Raw genomic sequence first — 26,544 nt, forward strand, 5'->3', positions numbered from 1 at the left:
ATTCTGCTCGAATAATAATAGTATCGAGAATGGATAGAAGGTAAATTTTCCGCCGTTCAGATCATCCATATGTTATATTGTATTCCGAGAATAAAATCAATAACACCATCATTACAGTTTCCTCGTGGAAATCTTAGGAAAAACTAATTTTCCGGTAATTTAACGCTGTCGCATATCCAGCCCGTGAGTTACTTAGCCGAGTTCCACTGAACTATACAATTTGATTATTCAATGAGCTACACTATTTGCATCTCAACTACCTGACGTTCTTCCATTTAACTACGTTACAATCGAATGTCATGGATTTATTCATAGGACTTCGGACCATATTAGGAATGGAGTGACATTTATTGGTGTACGACTCTAGTGCTGACGAGGAAGATACGGCTCGGCTTTTTACAACAAATAGCAAGTGATTGGTCTACTGGATTCCTTGGCTTGTCATAAATGGATCTTAGTATAACCCATTGACCGATTACCAAAAAACTTGGCACGGGTAGGTATTTTTTTATCGGTGTATTTGTATACACTTTGTTTTAACTCGCTACTCGATTTCTCTACCATCGACTGCACATTTTGACTTTTTTTTTATAGAATAGGAAGGCGGACGAGCATATGGGCCACCTGATGGTAAGTGGTCACCAAACGCCCTTAGACATTGGCATTGAAAGAAATGTCAACTATCGCTTACTTAGCCAATGCGCCACCAACCTTGGGAACTAAGATTTTATGTCCCTTGTGCCTGTAATTACACTGGTTCACTCACCCTTCAAACCGGAACACAACAATATCAAGTATTGCTGTTTTGCGGTAGAATATCTGATGAGTGGGTGGTACCTACCCAGACGAGCTTGCACAAAGCCCTATCACCAGTAAACTATATCATATACATCATATATAACAGTATACTGTATCATATCGTGTTTTCATCCGCTAGATTTTGCTAGTCCTATGTAATAAATGGGCTATCTTACTAAGTAGTCAAGTACGAGTAAACCCATTAGATAATATTGTAATATTATGTAAAAGTTATTTCATCAATGCATTGCCAATCATGGAGCTACGTTTCAGGTCGCCTGTAAATGTGAGTACTTACTTAGATGGTACTTAATGTCGGTAAGGTTATATAATAGTCCATAAGCATATTTCTTTGCATGTTAGTTTTAAATGTATGTTGTTCTATAATATAATAACGCTGATAAAATATACATTCTATTGAAAAATATTTAGAATATAATACGTGTGAGTTCGGTAGACTTCATTTAAATAACCTCTAGAAAAGATTTTCAAACTTTTAATAGGATTAATATCATTCATCACCAAAATCAATATTATTTAATTATTAGATTAATAGAATAGAATCTTGATTTTGAACCTTTCCTAAAGAGTACTCAAAGTCCATTTATAAATATGGAATTGTATGAAAAAATATATTTTTCAGTAAATTTGACTTTTATTAACGATTTGTATTAATAGACGTTATTTATGAATATTGTTTTTTTTTTTATTTGAATATAACTATCAAATCGTTGGCGTTGACCTGCTGTGTTCGTTTATATATGTATAAATGAATTATTTGAATTTTGTAACATAGGAAGCGTTCAATAATGTGTGTGAACGTAATGAAAAATTGAAAATATATTCTCCGTTCTTAAATGACAACGTACACCAATTGACATCGATCGTTTGTATCGTATTTAAGAAGTAGAATAGTCGCGTTGAGAGTCATCTAACTCGCCACTTGCACTTGAGTTAGAATTTAAGAAAAAAAAAATATCCATGAAATAATACATATACATATATGGCAATTTTTATTGTGATCGGTCAAGCGGTGTCGAAGTGTATGAATCTCAAACAATAAAACCGCATCCATTTTATGTAAAAAATATGTAAAATTGCGTAACGGACATATTGACGGTTTATATGGATATATGGATTATAAATAAATTTGAATAAAGTTGTAATACAAAGACATTTCTCGGATTAAGAACGAGTAGGTGTTGAATGATAATCGATTTTTTTTTTATTGACACCAACGATGACATTCCTCAAAGTTCGGTATGCAAATTATACATTCGTAAGACAACTTGAGCTTCAAGATAAACATGACTTGACTATAAATATAAAACAATAATGGTAAAGTTTCTACTTTGAGAATATTCGAAGCGAACACTTTATATACGTGTTTTTAATTATAGCTGTACATAAATGGGCAATGACAAAATAGATTAGGGCCAATTCTACTAATTTATAAAGATTACGATATGTTTCCGATTCAATTCCAATCCAACTTTGACTATTCTATATTTATTCGAATCGGGAACCGAACCGATATGTTGTTAACATATACCGTTGTGTCAAAACCAAACTTAATTGTGAACTTTATACCAATAGTCGATAATTAAATTAAATAACAGGAAATCGGATAAACGGCATCGATAACGCTTCGATTCGATTGCGATAAAGTGATAATTTGTTTGTAGAATTGGACCCCAGTACCTTTTTTTACACGAATGCCATGTAGGAGTGTAATGTTTTCAATTGTCATGTATGTTTGTGATTTTCTTTATTCTACAATAACTTTTAAATGCCGGTTTAGATGAATGGGATTTCGCCATCTCGAACCACACTGGCTATAATTTTTTTTTTTGTTATTAGTACGTTTTTTGGCAAGGCCGTCGTTTTTTTTTATTTAAGCGATTATCTCCTTTGTTTGTAGACGACTAATGAAAAAATGGATAAAGGATATAAGAGTGGAATTGTATTGTAAATGATAACAAAATTAGACAAAAAATCCCTAAGTATCCTTTGCAGATTCTTTTCAAGTCAGGACGTTTTTCGGATCTTTTTCGGAACGGTGAAATTTTTACTTTTTAGTTTAATGAACGTTTGTGTTTTTTTTTTAAGTATATAATCTTTTATTTAATTATGTAAATTTAATGTATCTGCATGTTTATTACCAGGCAGCAATCTAAGTTTCGAGATTTAAAAAAATATCAACATAATTTTTTTTTTTTTTTGTATTTCGGAGATCTTCGTTTCGTTATATAATATATAGCGCCTCAAGCTTTTGCATCATTTCTTCAACTTCATGATTCATCCAAGGACCTAGTTTGAAGTGTCATTCTTTTTAGAAAACCAGAACAAATAAATGTCACCAAAACATGTCACGCTTAAAACGCACTCTTAGCTATGAATATATTATTATTTATCTTTCCGCAGACGAAGTCGCGTTCCGTAGTGATAAATTTTACATAATCTATGGTAGAGTTTGTATATTTCCCGAAAAACTTTTTAATTTCGTGTGAACCTTTAGATCTATAGGCCATGTGTTGTTGTGATGTTTCATCAACGACTGCTACCAATTGACTAATTTTTCTACTTTTCTTTGAATGTCGCAGTTATAATATATTAATAAACATTTAAATATTTCTAAGTTATTGGTACAGTTCAACCTATATAAGATGTTTTTATATATTTAATGTTTCGTTTGAGGGCCACTAGCTAATCATGCTCTCATAACGTATAAGTATATTTTGAGAAGAAAAGGTAAAAGTTATAGCCGTAAATGTTTGACCAGCAGTGGGACAGGGAGTAGTATTGTGGTCTTTCGATTTGAATGGTGAGTGAGGCAGTGTAAAACTACAGGCGCGAGGTTTGGTGGCGCATTAGCAAAAGTAAAGTAACAGCCGTAAGCCGTAAGTGTCCCATTGCCGAACTGAGGCCTCCACTCTTCTTATAGTGAAGATGGTTAATTTATTCCTCCACGCTCCTCCAATACGGATAGTGGATATACGTGGCAAGTTTCACCCGACACATTCAAGTTATCTGACGATGTTATCCTTCACCGCCGAGGACAGGATGAATTTTAAATACAAATTAAGCATAAGAACATTTTTTCACGAATCACGCGTTTTAGCCATTGTGACCTCGTTTCTATAGTATAATGAAAAACTTATATTTAGTACTTAACTTCACTATGCTTGTTTGTCACCCCGTGATACGTTCCATTAGGCGTTTCGGTTTATCTTTTTTGTAGCATAAGTAGTTTTAAGATACTTATACGGTATTAAGTTAAATGGAGCGATCGGGGATTAGCACGGATTCCTCTATAGACACGCCTGCTCCACAAATATAAACGAGATTTAGACTTCGTTTAATACAATTTTATAATACCATTATACGAACTAATTGGATTAAAACGTGTTTGAAATCGATGTAACTATGACTCTATATAAAATAACTAAATATGATAAGCGATTTAATATAATTAGTACAATTTATGTATTTTAAATATATAAAAAAAATATATTTGTATATTTGTCCTCAATCTATTCATAAAGTATTCAACCCGATTGTCGAACACTTTGTTAAGTTGTTCCACGTAAGCCCAAAAACATTTTTTTCTTTGTATGTTTCTTCAATATAAATGTTCTATGCAGACATAATCATCATCTCATCAGATATTCTACCGTTCAACAGCAATACTGTATTGTTGTGTTCCGGTTTGGAGGGTGAGTGAGTCAGTATAATTACAGGGGACATAATATATTTGTTCCCAAAGTTGATGGCCCATAGGTAATGTAAGGAATGGTTAATATTTCTTACAGTGGCAGTTTTTATGGGTGTCGGTGACCACTTACTTTCAGGTCAGACCGGTCAGCTTACCAATTTCACAAAAAATACCCTTATTCTACCTGTGTGAATAAATAAAGCTAATTTAATTATGGTATTTATTATAATTAAACATATGCTCGTATAACATAATACTCTAAGCCAAATATAATATCGCCTCGTCACGCATAATACAGTTTATGAGGACGCTCATTTAATTTTTTATAATTAGTCGAAACTATTTACAATACTCGAAAATTCTTAACATTTTAACTTTTAATTAACTGTATGACTATATTATCGAGACTTGTTCGAAGCAGTTTTAAATTACTCTTTATATACATATATAAGTAATATATTAAATGGTTTCTTTTTTCTGTTTTGGCGCTATCTTTGTTTAACTTTAATGAATCTAATCATAATACATCCGTTGCTATGATCACTTAAATATAATTATATTGCAATTAATAGAAAAAGTTTGCGTGTTATCTCTGTCCGGTTTTATTTTTTTTGTAATTTATTCTATTAATATTGAATAGTTTAAATGAGTTTTTTTTATCTGTAACAGGAAGGCAGACTAATTCAGCACTTAATAGTCAACGGTCACAATTGCTTAAAGATTATGGCAATGTAAAAAACTTGAGTCGTTGTCATTGACAATGTTCCGATAATCATAGAGTATATTATATATGATGTTATGTCCTTTGCGTCTGTCATTATACTCGCTTACTCTACCTTCAAAATTATAGTGCTGCTATGTACATAAAAGTAGGGTAATGGCTAAAAATATTCAAAATTTAAAAAAGGTTACGTTATACGTGCGAGGGCCCAATGGTTGGCAATGGCACAACTGAGTTTTCATAACGGTAATTTGTGTCTGTAATTGATGTCATGCGGCGGTAAAAGTAAATATTTTATCGGGGTAACCTGTATGTGTCGTATGAAAATCTGCCACATGTATATCCACCAAGCCAGATTCAAGCAAATAAACTCCGAACCTGTGTATTAAAGGCAATTTTAACGTAATCTTTTTAACTGATGAAATGCAATATGTTATTGCAGGAGCGGCAACAGATCCATCAACGTTGAAGGTGCACCTGCCGAACGGTGGGTTCAACGTTGTAAGAGCGTCTGCTGACGAGGATGTGAGATCAGTATTGCGATGTCTCGCCGCCAGGCTAGCGTCGGGCGACCGGGTGTACTCCTCGTGCTACGCGCTGCGTGCACGCAAGCTCACCAGCGGAAAGGTCCGTTTGTTTTCGTTGTAACGATAAGTTTATAGCTTAAAGCACCAGGATCTCCTACTCATACTCTCAATATTATTTTTTAAATTCAGATTCGATGGATACATCAAGACACGCCGGTATCAGAGCTCATAACAAAATGGCCGGCGAGCGAGTGGCGCTTGGAGTTGCGCGTGCGTTATTTACCCGCAAATCTTCGCGACCTTTGTGACTCGGACCGCGTCACCTTCCACTATTATTACGATCAGGTCAGTAATTAAGAAATAAATCGTAAATTTATCCGTTTTTAAAAAGATAAAAATTATTCCACCATAGACTTATATTTATTCCACCATACTAGTCCATTGCAGATTAATGATATTCATGTGGTATAAAAGCACTCGATACAAGCAAGTTTTTTCTTGACTTTCAAGCATATAAAACTTCAGTAGTAATTGCCTGGATTTTAAACCGCGATCATCGCGTGTTTCCTAAAACACGCGTCCTATCTAATATATTTTGCCATACGTGGCCATTCAAATATAAACATTAAATAATATTGTGATATTATTTGTAAATGAAATGGTTAAAAATGAATTTCATTTAAGGTCCGACATGACTACCTCAATGCCAATCATCCGACGGTGGACCAGGACTTGGCGATACAGATATGTTGTTTAGAAATAAAGTAAGTATTTAACTTAATTCAATATTAATTTAAATATCGTAACAAATCTCATTTATTAAATAATATATTATATAGCTGTGTGATTTTTTCCTGAAGTGTAATGACAAAATCTTTCCCAATTTTTTCGCAGAATTGCCATAGATAATACAAGTTTCCCAAAACAGTCGTTTTCTTGCTGCAGATATTTCTGCAAAGACATGCAGATCTCTTTGGACAAGAAGTCCAATATCGAGTACCTGGAAAAGGAATTCGGTTTGCACAAGTTCCTGCCCAAGACCGTGCTCGAAGCGATCAAGCCGAAAGTGCTGAAGAAGGCCATACAGCAGCAGTTTAAAAAGGTCGGTAAAATAATAAATAATAATAACGGCTCGTAAACGTCATGGTACTGCTAAAACAACTTCTCCTACTAAAGCGAAACGCTAAGAGCGTATTCAACCGTGTCGCTTCTCAGGCGGACCACCTGATATTAACCATTTCTTACTTTGCCAATACGATAGTGGGAAACTAAGAAGTGAAGTCCTTTGTGCCTGTAGTTACACGGACTCGCTGATCCTTCAAACCGGAACACAACAATACCAAGTATTGCTGTTTGACGGCAGAGTATCTGTTCAGTGGGTGGTACATATCCAGACGAGCTTACACAAAGCCCTACCACCAAGTAAATATAATGCCAAGAGATTACAATATAAGCTGGTAACATTTTCCCAGGTGGCGAACCTGAGTGACACAGACTGCATGTTGAAATACCTCGAAACGATGCACACGCACTACGGCTGCGACCGCGAGACGTTCACGGGCGCGCTCGGCTCCGGCTGGGCGATACCCGTTGAGCTGGCGATTGGACCTGACATAGGTATGGCCGCTGCAGTACACATCACTTACGTACAACATGATCCTTATCACACGAAATATATATATTCGGAGATTGATTGACGCAATTTTCAATGCAATTAGTACCAAACGGTCGCAAGTTCTGTCTTCGCTTTTTAGAAACACAATTCGATTAATCGGTATTTGTAGTGGAGACTTTTGTGTGTACATCATTTGTTTTGAATATCAATTGATATAGGTCCATCTAATGAGCTCTAGTAGTGTGAATTATTTATATTTCTATTCTTATTGTTTTCTTAACTTAGCGTTGATATTAAGCTGAAATAGATATATTAGCTTGAGGTTTCAAGGATTTACGATTCTTAAATAAATAAAAAGCTTATATATATTTTATACATCGTTTATAATGTAATTTAAATTTAATCTACTGATATCAAAGGTTCTTATACATTTCTAAACATTTGTTATTGTTAGATATATCGTACGTCTCGCATAAAGCCGGTGAACCCCCAACCTACACGAAGATAGCATCGTTCAGCGACATCGTGGCGGTGCAGACTTTGAAGTCAAACTGCACCCAACAGTCTCAGACGCAGGTACGAATCTATCCACTATATTTATATGCCCATATCAATGGTAATATTTAATTTGACAAACAATAAGTAAATATGTTTTTATTTTAAATAAATTATTTTGATTTAATTTGCTTCCAGCCACAATCTGCGTGTTGTTTTCTGCCTGATTTGGAATATTTCAATATCTATCAATTTTGTCTGGTAAAAAATAAAAGTTAAGCAACAGCCTGTAAATGTCCCACTGCTGGGCTAAGACTCTCCTTTTTAGGAGAAGATTTAGACCTTATTCCACCAAGCTGCTCCAATGCGTGTACTAATTTTCATTTGATACATACAGGTTTTCTCACAAGGATTTCCTTCACCATCGAGTACAATGAATTCTAAACACAAATTAAGCAGCAGTTTGCAAGATTTAACCTAAACAAACAAATATTTTTAATTATTATAAATAAATAATTTGACAACATTGGTGACTTAGTTCATAAAATTTATTTGAATTTTTTTTATATAACTCATCACCAAAATGTACAATTATAACCATATTTAGTATTATTACGCCATTAATATTTTCTGTATTCACAGACCAATTCGTCGTGCGGTAAAGCGGCGCTACAGTTGCGAGTGAAGGGCGCCACAGAAACGTTAACTATAACGTGCAGCAGTGTTGAGGTACGTTCTTTATTTATTTATCTATTTAAATGGACAGGCAGACTGGCAAATGAGTCATCTCATAGTTAGTAAGAATCCCAGCTCATAGATATTGGCACATCGCCAATGCGCCACGAACCTTGAGAACTTGACTGGTGGTAGAGCTTTGTGCAAGCTCGTCTGGGTAGGTACCGCCCACTCATCAGATATTCTACCGCAAAACAGCAGTATTTGGTATTATATTATGGTGTTCCGGTTTGAAAGGTGAGTGAGCCAGTGTAATTACAGGCACAAGGGACATAACATCTTAGTTTCCAAGGTTGGTGGCGCATTGGTGATGCAATGGTTAACATTTCTTACAATGCATATGCTCGTCCGCCTTCCTATTCTATTAAAAAAAAAAAACAAAATGTGATGTCCCTTGTGTCTGTTTTTACACTGACGTCATCCTTTGATCCTGAACAAAACAAAATTGCGTGCGTTCATGCTGGCGTACGTGTATGGGTGTGAATGATTCCACAATTATAATTAATATAAATATATATATTAATATTTTAAACTCATTTTCAGGCTGCAGAAAGCTTAGCAGATTTAGTAGACGGGTATTGTAGACTAGTGACAGACTCGCAAACATCTCTTTGGAATCGTACAAGTGAGTATATATTCGAAATTTTTATACATATGAAATGAATTATAAGTTCACAATAAGAATTAACTTCCATTAATAATTATAGAAAAAGGTACTTTATACCCATGTGTTATTTCTTTAACGTGATTGTCTTTAAGTTTTGAAATGAATACAATATTGTGACTGTAGTACGGTTTTTTATATCAATTTGTCATCCTTTACAAGCTACTGTGTGGAAAAGCCTGAACTGTCAATGTAAAAGTAAGTAGCTGATATTAAGAAGAACATATTTTTATAGTATATATATATATATTATAACTAAATAGTAAAAAAAGTATAAAAAAAAAGAGTAATGAAAAGTAAAAGAGTAAAAAGAGTATTGAATTTAATCAAGTTTAAGCTGGCGACCTTGAAAATGTCGTGGGAAGCTTGTGGATGTATCATTTGTAGTGTCTGATAAACTTGTGTCCGTTACATTATTTCTTAAAAATATATAAAATTAAAAGATTTTTGGTTGTTGCAAACATCATTGCTGGTATGTTACAGCCGAGATGAGTAGCAGTTCGTCTGAAGGCAAGACGAGCTCGTGGGAGGCGCACACCACCGCCACCGTGCTGGAGGACTACGCGGAGATCGTGGACGACGATGCGGACTACTCCACACCAGCTGGTAAACAAACTCATTGAAACTGAAAATAAAAAAAATATCAATATGGCTGACGGTGTCGCTATAATACATTTTTCTTGGCTTATGTCATTGAACATTGTACACAATTGAACGTAATATAAAGTTATTTGTCACTTTAGTAGCAAAAATATGAAAGTATTCCCAAAATTAATCTTCTTGCAGTAACGTTACATATAGAAACGTTGCACACAAATCCGACGTTAACATTATACTCTGGTCGTTTATCGCTTTATTTAAAATAACCATATATGTTATAATAAGTTATGTTTTTAGTTGTTTCTATTTGATGATTATTATTATTATATTTTGTAACAGTTCGGGACTACGAGTTGGTTCGTAATCAAATCGAACTCACGGGTATCATCGGGGAAGGACAATTTGGTGACGTACACAAAGGTATATATATTTCTTTATTTATCTTTTACCATGTGCCAGTCTCAATGTTAAATATAAAAAATAACCGCAGAAAGTAGTTTGAAATTGTAATCCCGAATTTAAATTGGCTTAAACGATGCTGCCTGGAAATAAAAACTCACAGCCACGAGGAATGTACTAAGATTCCATAGTCGACGGCGCGTTGATAGTGCGAAGAGTAGATATTGGTGACCTTGAACCCTGAACAGTAAATACCCCCCCCCCCCAGGCACGTGTCGCGTGGCGGGCGGCGCGGCGCCGTCGCTGCGGGCGCGCGCGGGGCGCGGCGCGGACTGCGTGCTGCCCGTCGCCGTGAAGACCTGCAAGCTGGACGCCGACCTCGACACCGCCGAGAAGTTCCTCGAGGAGGCCTGTGAGTCATCATTTGTTTATTGCTCGATTAGTATAATCTGGTAAACAATAACGTAAGCTTCTATTGAGTAATAAATATTCTATAACTTTGCGGATAAATATTTGAGTGTATTAATAAAGTAATTTTATTATGAATGAGTGATAGAAAAATAGTTTTAAAAATTTTTGGACATTATAAAATATTTTTTCCTCTATCAGGATATATACAAGTACAGTACAGTAAAAAAATGATAAGTATATTTGTTTTTTTTATGCGTTAATATATGTTTTCCAGATATAATGCAGCAGTTCTCCCACCCTCACATAATCGGCCTGGTCGGTGTGTGCAGCACGCCGCCCATCTGGATCGTGATGGAGCTCGCCACACTGGGGGAGATGCGCGCCTACTTGCAACAGAACGCGCACAGGTGACTTTCATATCTAAACCGGCTAGCCTATTCCAACCACTAGAGGAATAAAGACTAAAAACAACTTTGATCATAATAATCAACATTTATTGATATCTTGAATGACCTTGAATATTCTTTATGGATTAGCGACAAAATGGCGAACTTTGGAAATTAAATTCAGGAAGTTATAAGTATAGTAGTAACAGCCTGTTAATGTCCCACTACTGGGCTAAGGCCTCCTCTCCCTTTTGAGGAGAAGGTTTGGAGCTTATTCCACCACGCTGCTCCTATGCGGGTTGGTAGAATACACATGTGGCAGATTATATATATACGGCTAGTTATAAGTAGTTAAGTGAAATAGTGTAATGTAGGGTAATGTATAATATAGAAGAGCTATTATCAAATTGCATAGAATATGTAAATCTATGGTTTGTGTTTGTTTGCTCTTTCCGTAACAAATTCTTGATTTGGGAGGGATTTAATATTTTATTAATAAACTATTTTAAATAAAAAAAAACCTTAAATTTCCAAAGATGTTTGAAACAAAAATTGTACTGTATTATAATTTTAATATCTAAACATATAACGCAGTCTGAATGACTAACGCACAATTTAAACTATACATATTTTAAATTTAGAGAAAAGCTTTGTTTCATATTGTATAAAAGTGAACGAAATTAGCTTAGTTCAACTGACTCGTTCAAAATGCGATTAGTGTTAGCACTACAAAAATAAAAATTAGATAACAAAAAATTGTGTCGCCCATTAAACTAAGAAAAATGTTAATTGTACTAGTTAACAGCCGTAACGTATCTTCCCCTCAGATTAGAGACATGTACATTGGTGCTGTACATCTACCAGCTGTCGACCGCGCTCAGCTACTTGGAGAGCAAGAAGTTCGTGCATCGGGATATTGCCGCTAGAAATGTTCTCGTCTCGACGGCTACGTGTGTTAAGGTAGTGATTTCACAGACAGTAACAGTACAGTACAGTAACAGCCGGTAATGTCCCACTGCTGGGCTAAGGTCTCCTCTCCATTTTTAGGAAAAGGTTCGGAGCTTATTCCACCACGCTGCACCAATGTGGGTTGGTAGAATACACGTGTGGCAGAATTTCAATGAAATCAGATACATGCAGGTTTCCTCACGATGTTTTCCTTCACCGTCAAGCACAAGATGAATTTTAAACACCAATTAAGCACATGAAAATTCAATGGTGCTTGCCCGGGTTTGAACCCACAATCATCGGTTTTCACAAACATGTCCTGAATATTTATTATTCTTCTCGGTCGTTTACTTCATTGCTGAAGGTCGTGTCATGTCACTCTGATCTAGGGTCTGGGTCACGATCTCTGTGAATTTTCCACAGTCCTTCCGACCATCGTGTCGGGCAGCGGCCACTTGGTCGTTTTCCCTCTATTTTGCCAAGCACCAACAGCTTGTCGAGGCTGTCAGGCTGTTTTCGCGCTATACGACCAAAATAACGAAGGACACGCTGGTAGCAAATACTTGAGTATTTATATAGACTATATTACCTGCCAGGGTTAACTTGAGACCCGAGTGGAAAGTGCGCTCCCCTCCCGTCCCCTGCGCCGGTCCCGCTCTCACTTTCGACGCTTCGGTTTTGTTCGTAAACAGTGCGGTTAACTTGCGGTTTAAACGTTTAATTTGTTAAAGACAATTGGAGCTACCATTTGTCCTTAACAAATCCCGGGTCTAGTCATTTTTCTAATGATCAGTTTTTATGTTACGAAATTCTCGGTAGCAGCATAGACTTCGGTTTTTGGCAGTGTGTGTTACCCATCCGATTATGAGAGTGAGGGAGTAGGGAGTTGCGTGAGAGCGTGCGCACACACTCGTGCGCTATAATATATCGGTCAAGTGTTGTAATGTTAATAAATCATTTAACTTTTCAATTATAAATAAAATATATCCTTAGAACAAAGTTGAATATACGATTTGTCTATTGTCAATTTCTACTTTATTATTGTAATAATAAGTTGATATGGCAAGCAAAAATTATATTATTGGCGCAGTATGTATGTATAATCTGTGTTTTTGGTTACAGCTGGCGGATTTTGGTCTATCGAAAATGGTGGAAGATAAATCGTACTACAAGGCGTCGAGAGGCAAATTGCCCATCAAATGGATGGCTCCCGAATCGATCAACTTTAGACGGTTCACGTCCGCGTCGGATGTCTGGATGTTTGGTGAGTATTATAAATTACGGTAATTATAAATTGGCATAAACAACTAGTCATAGACTAAAAGCTAGCCACTGCTTTTACCTAAACTTTCTTAAAAAAATTCTAGTGTGCTACAAGGAAATCAATTATAATCTTCCCTGCAGGCGTCTGTATGTGGGAGATCCTGATGCTGGGCGTGAAACCGTTCAGTGGCGTCAAGAACAATGACGTGATCGGCAAACTGGAGAACGGAGAGAGACTGGCGCTACCTCCACGCTGCCCCCCCAGGCTCTACTCCGTCATGTCGCGCTGCTGGGCGTACGAGCCCTCCCAGCGACCCACCGCGCACCAGCTCAAGGAGACTCTCTTGTGAGTTAAATAGAATATATGGCTTGTGATATCTCGTCTAGATAGCTACCACTATCTCATGCGTTATTCTCCTGTACAGCAGCAATATTTATTGCTACGTTTCAGTTCAAAGGGTGGGTGACCTATTTTAATTACTGGCATACGACAGAACATCTTCCCATAGTTGCGGCTCATTAACGTTGTAAGACGTAGTTATTCCAATGCCAATGGGATATAATAATTAATTACAATCACTTATTAGAAATTTAAAAAAAACAGGCGAGCAACCGGGCCTTCTTTTCATAGATAATACATTATAAGAATTTTAAATTATTTTATTTATTTAGTAGGTACAGCTAATTTAACACACAACTTAATAAATTGCATAATTATTAATTACAACTAGAAATAAACACAAGAGCAAAAACAAAAAAAAAAAACAATACTGTCCACGTAATTCGATGGAATCTCACTTTACCAATAGTTAACGTGTTCTCTTTTCCCCCAGTGAGATCCTGCAGGAGGAGCGCAACACGGCATGGGACACCATGCGGCGGGAGAACCGGAGAGTGGCCGCCGCCTCGTGGGGAGACGAGCCGCCGCCCAAACCCTCCAGACCGGCCACCAACCTCACTGGAGGTGACGACGCTCTCTTACATATCGATAGTGTGCATGATAGTTAAATGTTCAACTAAATTATATATTAATTTACTGTCCGCAATATTCGGTTACATGAATGCTAACGACGTAAATGTTTCGTGCAGCGTCGGAGGGTGGCGGGCCGCAGACGTACATCGTGGCGCAGAACCCGCAGGTGCTGGCGCAGCTGCTGCGCGACAACCCGCGCGCCGACCCGCACGCCTACACCACGCCCGCCTCGGTATTCAACACGCTCGCCGTCGACTTCGCGCAACCCGACCCCGCCCTCGCCGACCCCCCCGCCCTGCCCTCGCCCCCGCTGGCCACGCGCCCCATCCCCGTCACGCAGCTCCACCGCCTCGACCCCCTGGCCCCCTCGCCCCCCGCCACGCTTGCCGGCCACGTGGCCGCGCCCGACAGCTGCGACAACCTGTGCGCCAACCCCGCTCCCCGCACGCCCGGCACTCCCCGCGCGCCCTCCCCCGAGGACCCCCGCGAGGTACCCGCGCCGCTGCTCCCCCCGCCGCTGCTCCCCCCGGTGCCCGACGACAAGGAGCCCGAGTCGTACCCCAGCCGGGTCCGCTCCCTCGAACGTAGCCCCCGAATCGTCGAACGCGGTCCGATCCGAATGGGCTCCCTCGAACGCAACAGAGGCAGCCTATCCCACCGGGGCTCACCGGTCCCCGTCGCCCCCTTCGCTCGCCAGCACTCGGTGCCCGCGTCGCCCCCGCCGAGGAGTAGGCGCGACCAGGACATAGGTCAGTTCTCGGTGCAGGGAGCGATAAACGCCCAGCTGGCCGCCAGCGTGCTGAACAAGATCCGGCAGCAGCCCGAGCCGGCGCTGGTCGAGGAGATATACGACTTCGGCGGCGACAATGTTAAAAGTTGCGTCGCCATCGCCGCGCAGAAGGCGGGCCTCGCCAAGAGCCAGTTCCGGCCGGTCGCGGCCGGCATGGCGGCGTCGCACCCGGCCGCCTACCCGGTGCCGGTGGGCGTCGTGACGGCCGTGCAGTACGGCTGTCCGATCCGCCCGGCACAGTCTCAGCTGACCAAAGCTAGCCACGTCCGGCCGGCCAGCCCGCTGGTCGCGGCCGACGCCCAGCAGGTGACTACAGCATTGCACCGGAGAGCATGATTGGCATATTCCTTTCGAAATTTTGTTTTGCATTCGATTTGTTTGTAGATAGATTCAATTTTTTTTTGCGCATGCCCAGTTATCGGTACTGTTGGATTTCTACTGTAAATATCTCCTCGCTCGTATGTTCGAGCGGACTGTGCACTTTCGGAAGTGGAGTGGTCCATAACAATCGTTAGAGACGAATGTGGGAGCTAACGTGAATGTAACAAGGGAGTCTCAGAAGGCGCAGTGGTGTGTGATCAGACGTAACATGTACATAAGTTCCTCGACCCGATCCGTTTGTTCCTCCCGTCCTTATTCGTTAAGCGCCTGTTATTTTTTTCTTTTTACAGAGTATGTGTGCGTATATCTGCGGTAGACTTGGTTTTGTTTTATTTTTAATATTTTTATTTATGAAATTATTTACGAAAATGTACGTAATCGCTCTAAATTTTCGCTTTACACATATATATTCGTTTTATTTTAGTTTACACTTCGTCGATATTCTGGTTTTTGTTATTATTATATATATAATACGTTCTTTCATTTTTATTTATTAAGAACTAACTTTGTGGTTGGTTATTTGTCAGGGATTGGAAAGTTGGAATGAAAATAACACGGGAACTTGAGACTGTTACTTATTATTTATTTATTATTTATATTTGTAAATTAAAATTTAATTTGTCAAAAGCATTATCTCATACAAATATCCATTTAAGGTTTATTTATAAATTAAAAAATATATATTAATTTGTTTGAAAATGGTGTCAGCCCTACTAACCACAATGATAGTTCTTAATAATATTTAAATGATATTGAGCTCTATATATATAACCTTAGAGTCCTGAGTTCGATACGGAGCAAGCAGTCGAGAGGAGGCTACTGGCGGAGCTGGCGAGACAGCAACACCAGAGCGAGGAGGACAGACGATGGCTGCAAATGCAAGAGGACAATTTGGTAATTTTTTTTATTATAATTAAATTATAAACGTGTCTCTGTTTTTTATTTTTAATACAACGATAGCCATAGGACGTCACAAGTAAAGCCCATTACACCGTAATAAAAATGCCTGGATTAAATTATTGCTGGATTTTGTGTGGAAATCAACTACTTGATTTTTTTTTAAATAGTAACTACTACCCCTAAAAGTAACACCGATTTTTATAATTCCTTAATTGCTTCTAAATTGTCATGAAAATGTTTGAATTTAAATGTTGAAGTTTAAACTGGTGGTAGTTTTTACTGGTGGTAGGGCTTTGTACTGGTGGTAGGGCTTTGTACTGGTGGTAGGGCTTTGTACTGGTGGTAGGGCTTTGTACTGGTGGTAGGGCTTTGTACTGGTGGTAGGGCTTTGTACTGGTGGTAGGGCTTGTACTGTGGGTAGGTACCACCCACTCATCAGATATTCTACCGCAAAACAGCAATACTTGATATTGTTGTGTTCCGGTTTGAAGGGTGAGTGAGCCAGTGTAATTACAGGCACAAGGGACATAAAATCTTAGTTCCCAAGGTTGGTGGCGCATTGGATATGTAAGCGATGGTTGACATTTCTTACAATGCCAATGTCTAAGAGCGTTGGTGACCACTTACCATCAGGTGGCCCATATGCTCGTCCGCCTTCCCATTCTATCTATCTATATCATCTATAAAAAAAAACACGCCTCAACCATTAGCTATGTGTAATTTGCTAAATCATTATTAAACAATTTGCCCATTAAACTAAAATCTTGTAAAAGGGGATGTGTATCAGTGTGAAGTGTAGGGAATGAAATATCTTTAATGCTGTTGATATTTTTCCAGAAACGTCTGTCCAACGTCCAGCTCGCGCCGACGGACGCGGACGGGGAGAAAGCAGACGCCGCTCAGCCTGCCGCACAGGAGACGAAGTCCACTAGTCAACCACATTCCGGTAAATATCAACAGTTATGTTACAATCACTCGGCGGTATACGCCTGTAAATGTACCACTGCTGGGCGCTCTCCTCTCAAAGATATGCTTTTGAGATGAGAAATGTTTTACTTGGTCATTAAAGCGTCAAAACTCCATCACATTCTTTCGACTTTATGAAATGATTTACTATTTTAATTCCAGCTACGAATTCGTCAGAGACGAGTCCGGCGAACACCGTTAAATCCAAAGAAAACAGACCGCCCAGCGAAGATAAGGTAACTCGGATAAGTCACAGCTACATTTCTGTCGTATAATCTATAACAAGCAATAGGTTTAGCAAAAGCAATAAACAAGTTACCTCGTTTGAAACGCTACACGTTGCTCCGTTTGTGGGGCGATGTAGCCTATTCTAATGATAAGAGGAGGTAAAATATATATAAGTATATATTAGGTCCTTACATATGAAATTAGCGTTTTGTCGTACTGATCACTTTGATCTCAAATATCTCCTCTTTGGTTAAGAATTCCAAATTCAAATTTATAAATTCATTTAGCTGGTGCATTTGAGTTTTGAAAACAGTATGTATATATATATATATATATTTATTTGTGTATATATACATATCATCAAGTTCTTAAAGAACTAAATAATATCTGTTGACTATGGATTTGTGTAAAAAATGTACGCAATAACCGAGTGGTGCGTGCGGCAGGGCGCGGTGGAGCCGGTGTACGCGTGCACGACGGAGGTGGTGCGGCGCGTCATGCGGCTGGCGGGCGCGGCGGGCGCGGCGGGCGCGGCGGGCGGGCCCGCGCCGCCCGACGCGCTGCTCGGCGCCGTGCGCGCCGTGGGCACGCAGCTGCGCGCGCTCTGCGCGCTCGTCGACGCGCTCGTCGCGCTCTACCCGCCCGCCGCGCAGAGGTACCTCTCCCGCCCCTCGCAGGAAGCCCCCCCCCCCGAGTCGCATGCCTGCCGTCGAGGACGGCCGCTTAAGGACGAAAAATGCTATAGAAATTTCCGTGAAATTACCGCAACGGGTGCTACCGAACCCATTAAGTGACGCCCGGGGAGACATTTGAATTTTTTTTTTTAAATCTCATTTTCACTCTTCCTATTATTTATCGTTAACATACACTAACTGTAAAAGTCCATAAATCAACACATGCGTAGCATTTTATAAAAGCGATTGTTTTTTAATGAGTATAACATGGAATATCTGTAATACAGGGAGGTGGAGATGGCCCACCAGGTGCTGAGCAAGGACATGGCGGCGCTCGTGGAGGCCATGCGGCTCGCCATACACTACGGCCGGACCACGCTGCAACACGACTACACCAAGTGAGACATGCGATAACTTTGTTTTTATGCTACCAACTACTTGCAAAATCAATATACAATGCACCTTATTTTATATGCCCTATATGTTATAATATACACTAATCCATATCATCGCACGCGCGCTGGACACGAATAAATTTATGCGAACTATCGTCTACTCAGGAGCATGCTCGCAGCGGCGCACGTGCTGGCCATGGACGCCAAGAACCTTCTGGACGTGGTGGACTGCATCCGCGAAAGACACCCGCACGTGGATTGGCGCGCCGCTCTCGCCGACGAAGCCCCGGCCTGTGCCCCACGCAACCAGACCCTTAGCTCGCAGAACCAGGTGTACGCGCCGCAGTGTCGAACGCTCACGCCGCAGAACCCTGAGGTCGCCGAGGAGCCTCCGCGACCGGACTTTCGAATCGATCGGCCCGTCACCGTCGCTCCGAGCCGGCTCGAGCCCTCCGATCCGGCGCCCAAGGAGCACAGCAGTCTGCCGGCCGCCTCCAACCGGGTGTCGACGCTGATCCACAACTACAACCTGTACGGCAACGTCCGGGAACCGCAGCACGTGTACGGGAACGAGGGCGTGCCCTTCCAGCACTCGCAGTCGTGCGACGAGTCCAAGGTCGACCTGGCGCCTCTGGAGTCGGTCAAGAGTCGCGTCCAGGCGATATCGGGCAAGATCGAGTCGCCGATGTACCCGGTCGGCAAGAAGCCGGTCCCGATCGATCAAAACGTCGCTCCCGGCGACCGGGGCTGAGGCGGCCGGTGAGCGGAGGGATCGATTTTAGTTCGCTTGTAGTGCCAGTTTGTTTGACGGTGTCTCCTCGGAAGGTCGGAAGCTTTACTGTTGCGAGGCTATAACGCATAGTGACTAGTACTTACAGATAATAATCAATGGGTTTACTTTATACTGAAGTATACAATGCCGCTTAAGATTTTTTACTTTAGATCTATTTAGAAGCTTCATAAAGACAATCTCTCGTTTGCTCAATGTCTTAGCGAATGTTGTGGATTTTATGATTTAGCGAAAATTTACTCCTCGACTATACGTGTATGTGTACTGTTATATAAACTATGATTCATTTATTGGACATTCGGAGTTTATGTAATTTAAATGTTTTCGTATCTCGACGGTGTGATTCGATTTAACAGGTTATCTATCACACAGTTTAATAAGATACCTAAATTTTCGAAACCAAACATAAAACCATTTTTTTTATTTTTGTTGTCTGTGAACAGATCATTTAAAAATGAAAATTTATTTACAACTGTTAAAAGTCAAATTAGACTTGTTTTTTTTAAATTTCAAAACTATTAAACAATTAAATTTGGTTAGAAAACCTATAATAAACGTAACATATCATCGGCATTGTTTCGCTTCAAGTTAAATTTATAATCGTATTATCCATGACGCTTCATACATTGTTGGTCTACATATCTATATAATACAGAACTATGTGTATATTATTCATTTACAATATATCCCACTTTTCATATTAGACCTCGTGAACATAATTATTCATTCTATAACATATTAAAATTGATTTGTTATAAACATTGCCAATAAACATTAATTTAATACCTTAAAATAAAAGTGTTATCCACGGAATTATACCTTCAACTGTCAATATGACAGCTGTTGTTCTGTAATATTTGTGGGACGTCAAATTTAATTCTATTGCGATCCAAACCACTCATATGTTATTGATAATGATTATAAAACTGCCTCAGAACAATAAATATTAAACATCGTTTTATGATTATAATATATTATAGTATTATTTTGTAATGTTACTGTATTAAAAAAAAATGTATATTATTATTTAAGGTGCGTAATCTGTCACAACATTGCATTTATTTTCTCGACAAATTCGTACTCAGTATTTTAACTGAAATGAATATATTTTTCTTTGTAAAAATGTACAAAACAAATCGATTGTCCATAATTATTTTAACTTTTATCCAAAGTTTTATTATAAGCGTAGATCTCAGACGGAATTTTGTAGAGTTAGATTCATTTATTTGATTAGTTGTACAATTGTATCAGAATTTATTTATTGATGAATCTTCTCGGTTTAATTTGTAAAGTTGTTTTATAATGTGTTTAGAGTAAGCAGGATGTCATTCCAAAGTATATGATATTGTAAACAAGCTCTTAGTCCCTGTATCGTAGTCGTGAGCTGGTCGAGATTATTTTACAAATATCCTATATAACGTGGACCGGATTTTGTTTATGCATTAAACTGAATAAAGGACAGGTCAAAATATGTGTTTTATTTTTAACTTAATCCCTGAACATGAAACATTAAATATATTTGAAATATCCATATGTTTAAATAAAATGGCAACACTGAAAAGCTACGTGATGGCGGCATTTTAGATTGTGTTGTACTGATCATAATTAATTATATCAAATCTTAGAAATCAAGATAGAAATAGGTTTTTAAAAAGAGATAAATCAAAACAACTATACAACAATAAACACAAATAGAACAAAGGAATCAAAACTGAGCAACAGGAATATTATTTAGGAGATATCCGTCACCATCGAGAGTCCAAGCAGATGTGTCTAAAGCCAGCCCGGCTGGCCGATGAGCTCGGCAGGGCATTTCCTCACCACGATGATCATCACGTGATCAAGTCGCGCCGCTAGGCCACGCCCCGTCGGAAGACATTTCTAACAATTTCTCTCCTACATTCCTACACGGCCTTTCCTGACAGAAGACCGTCCCCGGGCTTCTTTATTTTCAACTGTCACGATCCGTTTCCACGATTGGGACGGAGAGCAGGGGATTTTCTTCGTTCACAGTGGAGGCAGCTAGTTCTGAGAATCTCTGTATTCCTGAGGGTCCTTGTTGCGGCTCGATCTCTTCCACAGGCTGTACAACACCGGGACGCAGGCCGACACCGGCAGTTAATTCCTCTTCTTCAGTATCTGTGTCTTCAATGTTCAATCACTCAGCACTACATCCAAGAACGCGCGCCGGCTCCAACACTCGACCGCACCGGCCGGCCGCTGCACCAGAAGTGCCGTATGCGCCGCTCAGACGGTGAATCATTGACTCCGTCGAGCGCCGACAGATGGCGCTAGCGTTCCAGAGATGATACGATTGCGACACGACCTTCCTACTTGCACACGTCCCAGTGTGACGGTTAATCTGCAATAAAATATCCACGAGAATACCTTGTTCCACTCGGTCACTCCTGACCACACTACCTTTTTAGGGGTAAAGTACAAAGACATCAAAACGTATCTGTGTTTTTAATTTTTAACATCTGTAACATGAAAATAAAACCACAGATTTTTCTGCATATTGCGAATCAACAATGCTGTCGACGCTGATAGCTATCATAAGCTAAGCTCTCTTTTTATTTTACATGAAACCTGCTCCAAGACAACTGACCCACAAAGTCAAGTTGTCGAACACACAAGGATAGCATGTCTGATGCTCTCTTAGTAGTCCATCCTCACTTGATGGTTCCTCATCAACATCATTCTCTTCTGAAATGTTAAAACAACATTGTAGAGATGTATTATTTTGGCTTTGGATACTCAATGCAAACGGACCGCAAGCGTGCACTCAAGCAATCCCCTTACAAAGGGTAACCAAAGCAAGAAGGCGTCGTCAATGAGGAGCTCTACTCATGAACGATGTCGGCAAACATAGTATGAGCAACAGTAAAACAAGAAGCTCTCGAAAGTGGCCCTCTGGCTTCCGCCAGGACAACACATAAGTAACAACAAATCAAGAAGCCACTTCCGAGGCCCTCTGATAAACCTCCGCATTGAGAAGTATCAGGACAACACACACAAGGCCACCTCCGTGACGTTCTTGCTGCCCCGCAAGGGTACCAGGTAAACACACACATGGTCACCTAGGTGACGTTCTGACTACCCCTCAAGGGTATCAGGTAAACAACACGAAAGTCACCTGCGTGACACTCTGGCTGCCACTCACGGACACCAGGACAACACAGCTCACCGTATCAACTTATTAAATTTGCCTTACTTTAGCCCCGAGGCATCAAAGAAAGCAGCACAAACATCAGGGGTCCATTCCCCACGCCACGGAACAATACATTCCGCAGCCGCCCGAGTCGACCCGCAACACGAGCCAGCCAGCAGCCGCAGCTCACAGCGACCGCGTGGAAGTATCTTCACCACCCGGTAAGGTCCTCGCATACACGAGTCTAACTTCCCGGTTGACTGCGCTCAGCACTATATCTAGGAACGCGCGTCGGCTCCAACACTCGACCGCTCCGTCCGGCCGCGGATGGAGGTTGCACGACGCAGACATCAATGCGTCGCTCGCCACGTACTGCGCCATACGAGCCAGCCAGTAGCTGCAGCTCGTACCGACCATTGGGAAGCATCTTGACCCCATGATAGGGCCCACGCATGCCTGAATTAAGCTTGCCAGTAGCGTGTGCCTGTTAAATAACAAATACAAATGAATGAATATCAAATGTTGGAGGACGCTCCCGGTTTGCATTAACAGTGTATTCCGTCTGTGCAGATTCCTTTCTAGATGCTCTAATGCACGTTGCCTTTGCGCCTCTCGCACAGCTTTGAAGTGATTATTGATACGGCATGATGCATGCCTAAATATTCAACTAGGCCCCCTTACTTTCTGTTCGCTCGGCTGTACCTGACCTTGACTGATAGTGCAACCTAAGCTTTCTATATTGATGGCTAAAAAGGCACTTCTTTTAATTAATAGAAAAACCCACACATCTATCAGCCTTAAGTAACTTGGGACACAATATTAACGTATTCGTTAGCAGTGGCTAATGAAAATTATCCACTAACAGTGACTTGACAAACCGTCAACGCTAAAGACTGACTAGTAAGACCATTACAGTCTTTTCCTTGTAATCTTAATCGAAAAGCGAAATACACGCTTTAGAACACAATTACCAATGCGAGACCAACACTAATTATCACTCCACTGACAAAATTTTAGCACGATCTACCTCCTCACACCCAATATCAATGTCGAAATTAGAAATATAAAAATATTGGTTGGATCTCACCGTAGTATTGATAGATCGTATCGTATCAATGATACGATCGGTCGCATCAGCACCGTAGTTCGTGGCGGCACTCACGAAACGCCTTGGTGAAGATAATGCCGTAGAGTCCCGATGCTCCACTAAAGTCACGATCACAAACCGCGGTCTGCGGCAGCTTCCCTCGTGGAGGTGAACGGTTTATTCTTTCAACGACGTTAATCGAATTCTGGAACATGAGGCACGGTCATGAGACCGTTATTAGGCAATTTTCTTAGTTATCATTGCACAAGATCACTGCTAATTAATACTAATCCAAAGCAGGGTAGGTAAATAAAGAAATCATCGCATTGTAGGCGGTACGCGTTAAATTGTAGTTACTAAGAAACTTGTAAAGTACGACACACAGCAAGACTCTATGTATCGCTTTTAAATAAATTGGAACGTACTCACCAGATCTTTTTCATACGTTACCACAACTTTCTTCACTCACTAAATAATAATACTTTCGTATGGTAGTAAAATAAATCGTAACTGCTTTAGTTTAATTTGCATAGCCAACGGTCCTATTTCAGGAAGCTAAGCGTATCAGAACACATGAGGTTCCGATCCCACTTCTGATCTTAGAAATCAAGATAGAAGTAGGTTTTTAAAAAGAGATAAATCAAAACAACTATACAACAATAAACACAAATAGAACAAAGGAATCAAAACTGAGCAACTGGAATATTATTTAGGAGATATCCGTCACCACCGAGAGTCCAAGCAGATGTGTCTAAAGCCAGCCCGGCTGGCCGATGAGCTCGGCAGGGCAATTCCCCACCACGAAGATCATCACGTGATCAAGTCGCGCCGCTAGGCCACGCCCCGTCGGAAGATATTTCTAACAATTTCCCTCCTATATTCCTACACAAAATTATAATATGACATGACATTATAATATTTACTGGGCAGTTTAATAAAACTAGTGCAGTTAGGGTAAAATTTGATTATCGATTTGATAATTGACACTTATTGACATTTAATATCCACTTTTACTGTTAAATAAAAAAATCTTATTGGAATAAAAAAAAATCATATCTATTTTACTCCTATTTTTTACTGTTTTTACACTATCGTGATCTTTTACAGCACGCAGATATTATTTGACAAACACAGAGCTAAAGTTGTTAATTATGTAAGACAGTTTTACCGTCGGTTCGTATTGGCCATTACTCCGGTTCAAGTAAATAAAAAAAATATGCAAATGATCTTCTCTTTCTTTCTCGTGAACAGTAAATCTAAAATATATTAGTAAATTGTTTCAGCCGGACTGGACTGGAGATTTACTGTTTTCTATCATTTTTTTATTGGTGAGGGAACTATCCCTTGATGAACTTGATACTAATCAAGTACCGATTAAATAAGAACTCGGGTACAATTGTCATCGAATTGTCAAACACTCTCCTAAAACAAAATATACTAAGAACTTATAAAAACCTCTATTTGAAAAAGAAGCCAAATAAACTTCACTCCCCAAGCCTTGGACTGCCTGCTGTTCCTATTTATATATTGGAGCATTTTACCCCAAAAAATCGTCGATTATTTGCATTATTTGACTTTGCAAAAACTGAAAACTACGTTTTTGTTTGGACTGAAAACGGACGGGTGTTTAGCCGACAAAGTGAAGAGAAACCGCAGATCCTCACACTGCGACCGCACATTTATCGATAGACTAATACTAATACAACGGTTTCATAAACTGGTAGATCACCGAAAATGTAATACCACATATATAAATATATGACAAAATGAATTCATAAATTTCCAAATTTTTTAGGCAGTGTTCTATATAATATAATCTTAAATATATACAAACTTAATAATATTATTTTTTTAAGATTGGCTTATGAACCTTACGTACGAGACTACAAAGAATTTACTGACTATACCAGCACAAAACTATGACGCAAACGTTACACATCAAATACGCACGCACTCACATAAACAAACAAGCACACATACATACTTACACAATTTTACAGTGAGCATTTTATTTAGTTCACCTACCTATATATTATAAGTCTTGTATTCATTGAGGGTTGAGGGCCTGGTGACCTGATGTATAGGATCTACCTTCTTTAGGCACTAGTCTCCTAAGATTTGATATTATTCTTAGTTGATACGCGTTGTGATATTATGGAGAAATAATTTTATTCATGCGTTCATTTTTTTCTTTCTCGTAGACAGTAAATCTAAGATATATTAGTAAATCGTTTTAACCTGACAAATTTAATGTTTTCTGCTATTTGTTGTAAAATTTCGAAATGTTGGCAGCACTGATTCGTGGCCTTCTTATCCATCACTAACAAGCCATTGCCAATGGTAGCTTCTGAATTACGTCTCGTATTAATAATAGGATAATATATTATTTAAAAATAAAAGACATTTTTTTTCACTTCTACTTTAATAAAAACTATAAAATCAAGCACATTGCGAGAAATACAAAACAAATGTTCACTACGAATTATTATTAATATAAACAAAAAATACTAACGCCCCTAAGTTATACGTTATTTATTGTAAATAACAATTGAAATTTAGTTTAGGAGTAAACACTTTGTAAAACTAATACATGTTGAGAACTTGACATATTACGATTATTAAAATATCAGCCCATATCTAGCTTCACTATGTAATTATTCTAAGACTGATTAAAGCGCTATTAAAAATAATTAATAATCACAATAACAATACGAGTTATTATATTATATTAAACATGTTTCGTTACTTGAAGACGGTTAAAAATAAAAATGAGCCTCCAAAAAATGCAACACTTTAAGATGACACAAGAGACAAATATATAAATATTTTAACTCAATATTTATATATTTTTATTAAAATAGTACTTGTGTACATTCACAGGGGATTAAAATAAACATTTACGCAAAAAAAAAAAACTGTTAGTATAAAACCA

General features: G+C 39.2%; 1 protein-coding gene across 7 annotated transcripts in view; it reads left to right on the forward strand.

Annotated features, from left to right (window-relative positions):
• LOC126777150 (focal adhesion kinase 1) overlaps positions 1-20,837 on the forward strand; it is a 168,481-nt gene extending 147,644 nt beyond the window's left edge. For 5 of the 7 annotated variants that reach the window (XM_050500070.1, XM_050500068.1, XM_050500071.1 and 2 more), the window contains 23 exons: positions 5,677-5,861; positions 5,951-6,106; positions 6,446-6,525; positions 6,656-6,863; positions 7,234-7,378; positions 7,831-7,952; positions 8,514-8,600; positions 9,150-9,231; positions 9,754-9,876; positions 10,210-10,290; positions 10,538-10,681; positions 10,955-11,087; positions 11,894-12,026; positions 13,137-13,278; positions 13,419-13,623; positions 14,111-14,241; positions 14,367-14,482; positions 16,199-16,315; positions 17,159-17,267; positions 17,450-17,523; positions 17,962-18,170; positions 18,477-18,587; positions 18,750-20,837. In XM_050500070.1, the coding sequence (XP_050356027.1) occupies positions 5,677-5,861; positions 5,951-6,106; positions 6,446-6,525; positions 6,656-6,863; positions 7,234-7,378; positions 7,831-7,952; positions 8,514-8,600; positions 9,150-9,231; positions 9,754-9,876; positions 10,210-10,290; positions 10,538-10,681; positions 10,955-11,087; positions 11,894-12,026; positions 13,137-13,278; positions 13,419-13,623; positions 14,111-14,241; positions 14,367-14,482; positions 16,199-16,315; positions 17,159-17,267; positions 17,450-17,523; positions 17,962-18,170; positions 18,477-18,587; positions 18,750-19,335 (3,479 nt within the window). In that variant the 3' untranslated portion in view covers positions 19,336-20,837. Of the gene's footprint in view, positions 1-5,676; positions 5,862-5,950; positions 6,107-6,445; positions 6,526-6,655; positions 6,864-7,233; positions 7,379-7,830; positions 7,953-8,513; positions 8,601-9,149; positions 9,232-9,753; positions 9,877-10,209; positions 10,291-10,537; positions 10,682-10,954; positions 11,088-11,893; positions 12,027-13,136; positions 13,279-13,418; positions 13,624-14,110; positions 14,242-14,366; positions 14,741-14,803; positions 15,347-16,198; positions 16,316-17,158; positions 17,268-17,449; positions 17,524-17,961; positions 18,171-18,476; positions 18,588-18,749 lie in introns of all 7 variants that reach the window. The other 2 variants (XM_050500072.1, XM_050500067.1) reach the window with 2 other exon arrangements.
• The last annotated feature ends 5,707 nt before the right edge of the window (positions 20,838-26,544 follow it).

Source organism: Nymphalis io, chromosome 22 (genome assembly GCF_905147045.1).
Source record: "Nymphalis io chromosome 22, ilAglIoxx1.1, whole genome shotgun sequence".
Lineage (NCBI taxonomy): Eukaryota > Metazoa > Arthropoda > Insecta > Lepidoptera > Nymphalidae > Nymphalis > Nymphalis io.